This window comes from Epinephelus fuscoguttatus, linkage group LG14 (assembly GCF_011397635.1).
Source record: "Epinephelus fuscoguttatus linkage group LG14, E.fuscoguttatus.final_Chr_v1".
Classification (NCBI taxonomy): Eukaryota; Metazoa; Chordata; class Actinopteri; order Perciformes; family Serranidae; genus Epinephelus; species Epinephelus fuscoguttatus.
In genome coordinates, this window is record NC_064765.1 from 6,182,095 (window position 1) to 6,194,415 (window position 12,321).

The 12,321-nt window shown below is 42.7% G+C and overlaps 1 protein-coding gene across 1 annotated transcript in view; it reads left to right on the top strand.

Annotated features, from left to right (window-relative positions):
• Positions 1-6,438: 6,438 nt before the first annotated feature.
• Positions 6,439-12,321, top strand: part of brf1a (BRF1 RNA polymerase III transcription initiation factor subunit a) — a 159,053-nt gene continuing 153,170 nt past the window's right edge. Inside the window, exons 1-2 of the mRNA XM_049596569.1 lie at positions 6,439-6,656; positions 11,414-11,622. Coding sequence (XP_049452526.1) covers positions 11,439-11,622 — 184 coding nt within the window. The 5' untranslated portion in view covers positions 6,439-6,656; positions 11,414-11,438. The remainder of the gene's footprint in view (positions 6,657-11,413; positions 11,623-12,321) is intronic.

Here is a 12,321-nt window from a genome sequence, read left to right on the forward strand (position 1 = left end):
AACAAGATGGCAGCCATCTCTGCCAGTGTCCAAAATCTGATCAGATTTAATGGTTGAAACTTTTTTATTTATGATTAATAATGTTTACAGTTTGATATGGCGACACATTTTTACCAATTTTAGCAACAGTAACAAGCTAAGACACTGTTAATTATTAAGTAGTCATTTGAGGACATTAGGCCCGTTTCCACTGAAGAAGTTTATTTTTTTCACGGGCCATTTAGGGAGTTCTTTTTACATGGCGAAAGCTATATGAACAAGCTAATCCTTATCTGCTGAGTTTTAAAAATGCTGGCTATTTTGTTGCTTTCTGTTGACGTCACATCCCTCCTTGAGTGTATCCAGTCAGCACCAAGTAACCCCCAAGCCCCAGCCAGGACTCTCTCGGGGCCGTTCTCAGTACCTACTCTGAGGCAGGGACTTGTTTAGCCTCTGTAAAAGTTCTGGAACTCTGTCCCTCGGGGGTGGTTCCTGCGGTGGAGACACGCGCCAACAGCACGGCCCCATAAAATTACCCCGAAGTTCCTGCGGTGGAAACGGGCCTATTGGGACTTAATTAAACATTGTGGAGTTTTTTATATTTATTGGGTCCTACTGATCCCAAATAGCTAGGAAAAATGAAACATGCATACCAAACAAAAGTTCAGGTCTCAGGAGATTAAACAAGACTTAATTTCAGCCGGAGGTGATGTCCACTGCTGGACTTACTGAAATATGACTCTGTGTGTACATTAGCTTTGTTTTTGTTATTCTGCAGCCGAGTGTAGAATGGTTGCATTACTTTGCAATTCAGCTTGTCAGTCTCTGTGTCTTTATTTTGCTTCTTTTTGATGCACACTTACTGTATTGCTTTGTCTTTTTATACTGTTTGCTTATTTTGCTCTTTGTTTTTTACTTATTTCATGACTTGTTTTTTTCTTTTTACTGATGTACTTATATATATTGGTTTGTGTTTTATTCTGCTGCTACTGCTTCCTGTTTGCACTATGCCTCTGCTGCTGTAGTGTTGCAAATTTCCCAGCAGTGGGACGAATAAATGCGTATCTCGTCTTGCCTTGTTTAGCTTAATTGTTGGTGTTTCTCAAAGTCAAGGATCCTTCCTTGGTAGGACGAGTCCTTTCAAGACTTCCATTGGTGAATGTTTAACTAGCTTGTGCTATGCTGCTCCTCAGGCTTTCTGGGCCTCAACCTAAGTTCCTCCTCTTCTCTCTTGTGCCATTACCTTGGGACCAGTAGCCAATCAGACCAACTGTATATAAAGGCTGAGGAGCTGCTCAGCTGGCTCTCTGTTTTGCTGCCATGTGTTGGCGAGCCACTTTGAAGTAGCAGTCCAGAGCTCTTTGTGACTTTTTGTAAACTTGTGAAGGCAGAGATTGTTGTGAGATTGATCTGAGTTCAAGTACTATTACTTGGCAAACCAATCTTGTTGTGAAACACATCATCGTCAAACCACAGTTGACTGGAAAACAAGCGTTGTTGTTAAATGTATCTTTGTAAGGTCTCTGTCACCTGTTAAGCTAATTCCCATTGGCTCTGTAGGAGAGAGCTGCCAGTATTGTTGCCCTCTTTCTCTCCCGGTTAGGGAGCAAACCATAGGATTGCACTTTCCTTTTTTTTCTGACAGTCAGTTACCTCTGCGGTTTTGTTTGTTATTTTGGCTTGAGCTCTCCTTTGTGTTCTTTTGTGCTTCCTTAACTGGCAATAAAAAGGTTAAACAACACTACCTGACTCCTCATTCTCCCATCTAGCCTTATGTTGCTTCCCGCACTCGTAGACCATCCTGGGAGACGCCACACACTCCATTTCACTCTGCCATGTGTCACTATTTGCTACAAGCCTGCTCACCCATAAAGCATTACTCTAGAAACTGTCACAACAACCATTTGACTACAGCTCATATACATATAGACCTCTCTCAACCACCCTGCAAAGTCACTCCAATATCAAAAAAATTCTGCACCTAAACAGCATACTGGGACAACATGGGACAAGATACCGACAAAAATGACATGAATATACCTCTTCATGTTATGTAACATGTCACAAACAAACAGGGAGACCACACGAGATTTAGTTAAAACAAGCGGTTTATAAACTAGGATTAACTTAAATAACCAATGCAGTGTGTAGGTCAGCAAAGTCAGTATTGAAAGCCATGGATGGATGTATATCGCAGAGGTGTTTAAGGTGCAAACCAAAAGCAAATGATGCAAGCTAGTTAGTCCTATAGACTGTGTCTGTGGTTAGTTCCAGTGGCTACTTTTGGTGGCAAATCGCCAATACTGCTTCTTTTCTAAAGTTACTTGCCTTCGGTTTAGCAAATACTGATTTATTTTTAACAAATCCTTGGGCATTTTCTAAAATGTCTTCGCACTGTTCAAGTCTGTAACGACTAACAACCAGCTGATCACATAATCCCGTTTGAGCTATAACAGGTGGTGTGCTCCACGTTTTATTTCCCAGTTGCCGTTGGACAGATGAATGGAGTACTGTAATCAAACTGTCACCATTGGAAATCGCTGGTTTCAGTTCAACGACGGAAGTTGCACCTGTAATTCATGCAAGGTATCATGGGGGCTAGGAATGAGGTGGATAGTCTACCAAGTGTCCCCCTTACACTGGACGAGCCATCAGACACACACTTTCATATGAACGGTGACCTAAACCTCCACCCACCACTGATGAAAGCTGAAGTGTTTGGGGCTACATTATCTGCTCAGATTCAATTAAATGCTTCAAAACTCATTGGACGATGCTTCACAGTGCAGATGGACATTGACCTGAAGCATACTGCAAAAGCAACCAAAGACATTTTTAAGGCAAAGAAGTGGAATGTTCTGCAATGGCCAAGTCATATCATCTGACCTGAACCCAATTGAGCATGCATTTCTCTTGCTGAAGCCAAAACTGAGGGCAAAACACCCAAAACACAAGCAGGAAGTGCAGACGGCGGCAGTAAAGGGCTGGCAGAGCATCACCAGGGAAGAAACCCAGCATCTGATGATGCCTATGTGTCCAACACTTGAGGCAGTCATTGGCTGTAAAGGATTTGCAACCAAGTATTAAAACTGACTGTTTAATTGATGATTATGTTAGTTTGTCCAAATACTTATACTCCAAATACTCCAAAATACTTACTGAGAGTCTGCACTTTAAGCAGGTATTCATTGTTTCATTTAAAACCCATTGTGGTGGTGTACAGAGCCAAAATGACGACAACTGTATCATTGTCCAAATAATTATGGACCTGACTGTAGCTTCACAAATTGATTAAGCCAGTCACCTGTGTGCAAGACAGCAGCTGTTAGTGTGTAAAGGCAGATTTCAAACGGCTGTCAAAAATTCAGTTATTAAGACAAAACTCCGATAAATTTGTTTGTAACAATGATTTATTGGCTCCATAAGTGAAAAACTGATGTTTAAAAATGCCATTTTTACATTGAGTCCAATTGTTCGCATGAGAGCGAAATTCAAAATGCTGTAAAAAAAATTCAGTTTTTGAGATAAAATTCTGATATTTGCCACACATCATATACCATGAATCATATACCATTTAGCAAGAATTTGCATGTACAGTACAGGCCAAAAGTTTGGACACACCTTCTCATTCAATGCGTTTTCTTTATTTTCATGACTATTTACATTGTAGATTCTCACTGAAGGCATCAAAACTATGAATGAACACATGTGGAGTTATGTACTTAACAAAAAAAGGTGAAATAACTGAAAACATGTTTTATATTCTAGTTTCTTCAAAATAGCCACCCTTTGCTCTGATTACTGCTTTGCACACTCTTGGCATTCTCTCCATGAGCTTCAAGAGGTAGTCACCTGAAATGGTTTTCCAACAGTCTTGAAGGAGTTCCCAGAGGTGTTTAGCACTTGTTGGCCCCTTTGCCTTCACTCTGCGGTCCAGCTCACCCCAAACCATCTCCATTGGGTTCAGGTCCGGTGACTGTGGAGGCCAGGTCATCTGCCGCAGCACTCCATCACTCTCCTTCTTGGTCAAATAGCCCTTACACAGCCTGGAGGTGTGTTTGGGGTCATTGTCCTGTTGAAAAATAAATGATCGTCCAACTAAACGCAAACCGGATGGGATGGCATGTCGCTGCAGGATGCTGTGGTAGCCATGCTGGTTCAGTGTGCCTTCAATTTTGAATAAATCCCCAACAGTGTCACCAGCAAAACACCCCACACCATCACACCTCCTCCTCCATGCTTCACAGTGGGAACCAGGCATGTGGAATCCATCCGTTCACCTTTTCTGCGTCTCACAAAGACACGGCGGTTGGAACCAAAGATCTCAAATTTGGACTCATCAGACCAAAGCACAGATTTCCACTGGTCTAATGTCCATTCCTTGTGTTTCTTGGCCCAAACAAATCTCTTCTGCTTGTTGCCTCTCCTTAGCAGTGGTTTCCTAGCAGCTATTTGACCATGAAGGCCTGATTCGCACAGTCTCCTCTTAACAGTTGTTCTAGAGATGGGTCTGCTGCTAGAACTCTGTGTGGCATTCATCTGGTCTCTGATCTGAGCTGCTGTTAACTTGCGATTTCTGAGGCTGGTGACTCGGATGAACTTATCCTCAGAAGCAGAGGTGACTCTTGGTCTTCCTTTCCTGGGTCGGTCCTCATGTGTGCCAGTTTCGTTGTAGCGCTTGATGGTTTTTGCGACTCCACTTGGGGACACATTTAAAGTTTTTGCAATTTTCCGGACTGACTGACCTTCATTTCTTAAAGTAATGATGGCCACTGGTTTTTCTTTAGTTAGCTGATTGGTTCTTGCCATAATATGAATTTTAACAGTTGTCCAATAGGGCTGTCGGCTGTGTATTAACCTGACTTCTGCACAACACAACTGATGGTCCCAACCCCATTGATAAAGCAAGAAATTCCACTAATTAACCCTGATAAGGCACACCTGTGAAGTGGAAACCATTTCAGGTGACTACCTCTTGAAGCTCATGGAGAGAATGCCAAGAGTGCAAAGCAGTAATCAGAGCAAAGGGTGGCTATTTTGAAGAAACTAGAATATAAAACATGTTTTCAGTTATTTCACCTTTTTTTGTTAAGTACATAACTCCACATGTGTTCATTCATAGTTTTGATGCCTTCAGTGAGAATCTACAATGTAAATAGTCATGAAAATAAAGAAAACGCATTGAATGAGAAGGTGTGTCCAAACTTTTGGCCTGTACTGTATATGTTTACAGTACCATTTACAGTCAAACATTTTAGGCTCAATTTTTGATAAATCCAAAATCTGAGAAACATAGTTTTTGTAGGACAGTCTGAAGATGCTCTGTAGCAAGTTTGGTGCCAATTGAGCAAAAAATTGTGGGAGGAGATAGGTTTAAGTTTTACAGTTTTTGAAAAAAACAAAGTGATGGACTTCATAATTTGCAATAGGTTTAAATGTACAAAAGTTTTGACCGTATTGGGGCTACAGTTTGATTTGTAGGACACAACTTAGAACAGTTCAGGAAAGTGAGTACAGAGCAGTGAGGTAGAGTCAGCAGGAGACGGTTAAACCCCCAAAGACCCAAAGAACATATCAAAATGTTGCCCTCAGAGTGATCACCAAAACTCATCACATGCCTTCTAACAAGGTGGCCTGGGACCAGACAAAGCACAGGTCAGGATGCTCGTCTTTACAAAATTCCAGTTACCAAACACACACAAAACTGGAATTAACATAAGCGTTATATAAATGATATATAACACTTCATAAATTAAGACATTTCAGTTTGTGTCTGCACAAATTTTCAAGACTTTTCAAGCACTCAGCCCTTTGGTCACAGTCTCTCTTTTACTCCTGTTATTATCTTCCCACCCCTCAAATTCCATAGGAGACCACATTCACCTATCTTCAATCAATAATTCAATCAATCAGTAAAGTGCTGGCCTGATCCAACGTCAGCAGGGACAAAGGGTGTCATCCGTGTGGTTTGAATTGTCAAATAAATGTAGCTGGGTATGGGTATAAAACAACAGCATAAAATGAAAACACCCAAGTAAAGTACAAGTACCTCAAAATTGTACTTGAACACAACCCTAATTTTACAGTATTGTAATTTATTGTATTTGAATATACTTAATGTAAATGTATTGTATTAATTTTCCAATGCAATCAATTAGTTTTAATAGATTTTATTTGCTATTTAAACTGTCTATTCAAAAGCAGGGGCGTAAGAAGCGCCGTCGCGTAGGCAGGGGATGCTGTTGCCGGTGCTAACTCTATAAGCTAGCATTGCAACAAGCTTTTACATCTTTCTAACACCCAGCATGAACCTTTGAGCATAACTGTACCTCATATTTTTAAAAAACGGACCCCCTTTTGTGGTTATTAATATTTAAAGCAACACCTTTACACCGCGCCACCCCTCCGGTCCGAGTTGGTCTCGCCCGTGTCTCCATAGCATCAAACGCACATGTTGGGTGTGTTGTGTTGAGTGTTGCAGCGATATTACAGCATTTAGCAAAGCTGTGCGAGCTGTCACGTTGCTGTTTGCTGTGTAATCACCTCAGTGAAGAAGCGATAAGTGTCAGTCCATGAGAAACACTTTAAAATAAGAGTAGCTGGAGGAAACAGTTGAGGCGAGGAGGCTGACACGCAACCAGCGTGGCTGTAAACGGCTGCTGTTCACCGGACTGAAGGTATGTACACAGACACCTACACACTGTCATTATATATCTGTGTGTGAATATGTGTGTTTACCGTCCTGTGAAGCTGCTTTGTTGTTAAAACACTCATGTCACCATGTGGATGTGTGTCCCTGTGTGTGTAGTGAAGCCGGCTAGCAGCGCCCCGTTAGCTTTCTGCCCCAGCTGTCAACATGTGAGAGGTCCGTAACGTTACTCCCGCTGCTCTCACGGCTCACTGACACATTATATCAATTAAACTTCATGTGAGAAAAACACACGAGGCACTTTATGGCTGAGGTGGTCAGTTTCAGCCCGCAGAGGACTCGCAATGTCTCGCTAGCTGGAGAGGAGGCGCTGAGCTAGCCGCCGGGCTGCAGTGCCACGTAGCTAGCCGGCTAATGGGAGCAGAGCCGCCGGTGGAGCTCTGCAGAATCACTGCCTCTGGTTCATGTGATGAAGTACTCGGATACTTTACTGAGGAGAGGAGTAGTAATACCACACGGTAGAAATACTCTGCTACACGTTAGAGTCATGCATCTAGAAGCACAAAAGTACTGGCATGAAAATATACTTAGAGTACTCGTGCAGAATAGTGTTGTATGTAAGGGACTGTTCTTTACTTATCAGAGGAGGGGAGGGTGGCTGGGGGGTGACTTCATTTTTTTAAAGTTTCGACCCTCTCTGAAGCTACAAATATTGTTCTTGAGTGTCCCTAAGTGACTGGTGGAAAATGCATGACCCTCCCTCTGCCACAAATTAGTTATTAGATTTTTAAAACGTACCTGTAAGCGCCATTTATCAGTGTGAAGTTTCTTTTATTGTTAAATGGTATGACCTGTTATCATACAGAGAGAAATATGTTTTATCGTAATGCTGAAGAGGATGGTAAACACATAAGGTTACGTAATTCCTGTATATTTGACCTCTGTGAATCTTTATATCGGTCCTGTGCGGCTACCGTATGAATGTCATGAACAGGAAGTGAAGTCTTATGAGAGAAGTATACTTGCTGCAGACAACGCGTGCACGTACGTATCATGGCTGCCATGTGTATTTTGCGGTTGTTTTGCACGTAGGCTACTCACTTTTACGCGAGGTAACGTAACGTGACGTGTGCACGAGATGCAATATTGACATGAACACTAGAGGCGCTCGTGCGAAGTAGACCTCTAGAGACCGTGAATGTGGGGTCGGGCCATACATACCATCTCCGATGGCGGCGAGACGACGCCTTTTCCTCTGCCGAGATCTTAAAAGACAGAAAATTATAATCTCCTCTTCATCGAGAATATCCATGTTTGCGTATAGCCTACTACATCCGTAAATACAGTGGCTTTTCGTGACCTCTGTGTCTGTGTGCAGCATCAAGCGATTTGGCTGCGTTGATGAACGACCGTGCTGCAGGAAGTACACAGGCACAGCACACTATGTATGCCTGCATTTGGCCACGCAGTCAGTATACTTGTGCCCTTAAGCCTGATTTATGGTCCTGCGGCGTACCTACGACATTGCTGTGATGCCGTTGTGAACCCTTTGAACTTCTCCATCACTCCGTCGCGGTGCAATTCACCACCAGAGCGATCGAGGCTGCGTTCCTTTCCTGAACGGTTATCGTCGTCTGTAGTTGATTCTTTGTTTAGCTTCTGGCTTTTCCGGTCACAGAGGAATGAGTGCGGAGCACGGACAGATGGCTCTGTCCGTATCCGTATCCATATTGAACGTTGAGCATAAATGGGCCTTAATACTAACATAACATAATAACATCTACATCGCAACAGTTGACGTTTAAAGATGGCGGGGATGGCACAATCTGGAAATACGGAACCAGAAATGCGATGCTACCAAGCAAACCAATCACAGCCCTCTCGGTCTGCGCTGGGTCTGCGTCGCCTTGACGTGTAGTTACATTTTTGGGGAGGTGCACGTCAGGCTACGCCGGGGGCTAAGGTGAGCCTTCTGCGTAGCCACGTACCCTACGACGTAGTGACATCGTTGATTTAACGCAGGACCATAAATCAGGCTTTAGGCCTCATTTACACCGCAAGCGATGCCTTCGCGAAGCGGCAGCACACGTGTATTCACACCAAAACTGAACAGACGCATCGTGCAGCGGCTGCTGCTGTCCCGTCAAAATACAAATCACACCCAAACAGTTGGTGGCGGTTGTGCACTGTGTAGCAAATCTCCAATGAAGAAGAAGAAGAAGAAAGTTTGGACCGAAAGCCCAGGACAGACAGGTTCACATGCCAGTGATTATTCCTACGCTTGGAGAATTGATATTTAGCACTACAAATGGGTAAGCGGTTGTCAGGTCTCGTTCCGTCAAGGGGGAGATGTCATGTCTACAGTGGCCAAGAGAGGCCATAACACACGCAAACTCGTGTTTTTTGTTCAATACAGCGACCATTTGCTCGCACTTGCGCAAAAAAAATCGGTGTCTCTTCTATTTTCAAGCTTGCTCACTAAAGCAGCGCGACTCGGACAACGTGTAGAACGGATGTGGTGTGAATGCTTGAACCTGTTCACATGCTTGCCGAAATGAAAACGCGAGTAGACAGAGATCGTTCGCGAGCGCTACATGAACGCATCGCTTGTGATGTAAATGAGGCCTTATTGTAAAATGTTCAGTTTGAGAAAATAAATGAGATCGGCGGAGCAACACAGTTGTTGGCGTTGCTGCCAAGCTGACTCAACGTGTAGAAGTCGTCTCTAAGATGTGGTTATTTATAGAAGTGAATTAAGATGATGACGAAAACGATGCAGACCAAAAATAGCCACTCCATTACCCTTTTGATGTCTGAAAGTAAAAAGGTGAAGACAAAATCGTGGAGTTGATGACCTCATAGAATATGATTCATCACTGTAGATTAAACTACCCAACAGAGTCGCAAGATAAATCTGATGCCGGGTACACACTTCACGATTTCAGCCCGATTATGGCCCGACACAGCGTTGTACGGTGACGGCTCGGATCGTGAATGACAACAATTATCGTATGTGATAATCCATCATTTCATCTCATGTAGTGTGTCATATAAGATGACAACCGACGCCACGTCTGGGATGCCTCATTACGTCTAGCATGTTTGATTTTCTTTTTGTCGTTCCCGACTTCTCCTGTCACAGCCATCACTTTGACCAATAGAAACAGAGTGATCTGCTGCCGTGGAAACTGTACGGCAATAACAGCCCAGCCTTTTAGATATTTCCTGTAGGGATGTTACCACACAGAGTAAAAGGGGAAAATGACGGTGTGAAACAGCAGAGGCACTTTATCAACCCGCTGAGTACTGACATTAGCATCAAGCTAGCAAACAATGTTATTTCTTAATAATGGAGGATATAAAGTAAGGAAAAAAAATAGCGGCTTTTACTCACCACAACTGTGGAGGCTACCAGCTTCATTTGAAACAGACTACATTATGTGGTATTTATTATTCCCTCTGTATTTTGATATTTTTACTTTTTATCCGCTCCCGTTTGCCTTGATAAAGTTAATGCATTGCACCGTCATTTCGAACTCAACACTTCCTGTATCTGTTTCAAATTAAAAGCTTAACTTTGGTTGAAAGAATTCCTTCATTTACTAAAAAGGCTTTTATTGTGAAACATTTGCAGGAAGTTGTGGAGGATTCAGTGACTTTCATAGTTTGCATGCGGTACTTCCAATGTAGCTCCTGCCATCTGCTGGCACATTTTACGTTACTACAGTAACATTTCGGCTGAGACATGAACAGACACAGTGACTGAAATAATAGTAATAGTAATAAAAATAGGACAAGAATAACCCGATGACATCACACAGATTGTGAAAGACGACCGGGGATGATTGGTGTGACCCAATTACAAGGATTTCTGTTTTGTTAGAATTGAGCTGAAGAAAATTTAATGACATCCAATTTTTGATATCATATAGACCGTCCTGTAGAGAACTCAGCATGCTGAGGTTAGTGGGTTTAACAGGGAGGTACAGCTGAGTGTCATCTGCGTAACAGTGGAAAGAGACACCATGTTGATGGATTACATCACCCAAGGGGAGCATGTATAATGAGAATGTATAATGTATAATAACCTTTGTGGATAATGAGAGGCTTATTTGTGACAATATAATTCCATAAATGCAGGAATTAGAGGCGTGTCATTAAAACCTGAATGTCTGACATTTTTTTTTAATTCTTTCTCTCGGCATCTTTAAAGTTTAGTTTCAAATTTACAATCAGGCCTGCCAGATTCAATATTCTGCAGTTGATTAACTCCTGTTCAAGGTGTTAAATTTGTGCCTGCATGATTACCAGGGGCTTAGGTAATGGTGCAAGTTCTTGGTTTTGAAATAAAAGTGTAAAAACTTCAGGGATTTGTTGTTGAGAAAATGGAAATTTTTCCTTCTAAAACACCCCACAAACTCCGACACTCAGCCTGAAAAACAAAGAGCGCACAACACTCTTGTTGGTTAATACTGAGGATTTAGTTTAAAACCTCTCCATTATCCTTTATGCATCAGATTTTAGAAGTTTTTTGTTGTTTTTTTATGTTATATTTTAATTTGTAAAGTAACTACAGCTGTCAGATAAATGTAGAGGAGTAACAGTGCAGTATTTCCCTTTGAACTGTACTAAAATAGAAGCTTAAAGTGTTATGGTATATTGAGTAAATGTACATAATCACATTCTACCACTCCGGCTGATAAAAGTCCATAAAAGACAAATATCTACAAAAAAACATCATATCTTACTTTTGTTGTTTAAATTTCTCTTTTCTTTTCCTGTCAGGCTCTGAGGCTTTCCGTGTGACACCATGAGCTCCAAGGTGTGTAAAAACTGCGGCAGCTCGGACATCGACGTGGACCACGCCCGCGGCGATGCCGTCTGCATGACCTGCGGCTCCGTGCTGGAGGACAACATCATTGTGTCCGAGGTGGAGTTTGTGGAGACGGGAGGTGGAGGGTCGTCGGCCGTCGGACAGTTTGTCTCCTCAGAAGGTGAGAGCAGAGAAACGAGTCACCTGTAAAAAGAAAACTGGTCCTGCTGATGAGAAATATTTACACAATAGTGAGCATATCAGAGACTGAAGCAAGCCTGAATATAAAGTAATATAATTTACTGGTCCATCTACGTCCCAACCCTCACCTATGGTCATGAGTTCTGGGTAGTGACTGAAATAATGAGATTGCAGATACAAGCGGCCGAAATGAGTTTCCTCGATGGGGTGTCTGAGCTCAGACATCTGGAGGGAGCTCGGAGTAGAGCTGCTGCTCCTTCACATCGAAAGGGGTCAGTTGAGGTGGTTGAAGCATCTGATTAGGATCCTCCTGGGCGCCTCCTGTTAGAGGTGTTCAAGGCATGTCCCACTGGTAGGAGGCCCCGGGGCAGACCCAGAACACACTGGAGGGATTACATATCTCATCTTGCCTGGGAACGCCTTGGGGTCCCCCAGGAGGAGCTGGAAAGTGTTGCTGGGGAGAGGGACGTCTGGGGTGCTTTGCTTGGCCTGCTGCCCCCGCGACCCGGATAAGCGGGTGAAGATGGATGGATGGATGGAAAAATATAATATTAATGATATAAAAATGTATATATTTACTTACTGCTTTTTTGTAGATGGTGGCTAACAGTGTTGGAGTGTAACTAAGTACATTTACTCAAGTATGAATTTGAGGTACTGATGCCTTTTCATGCCACTT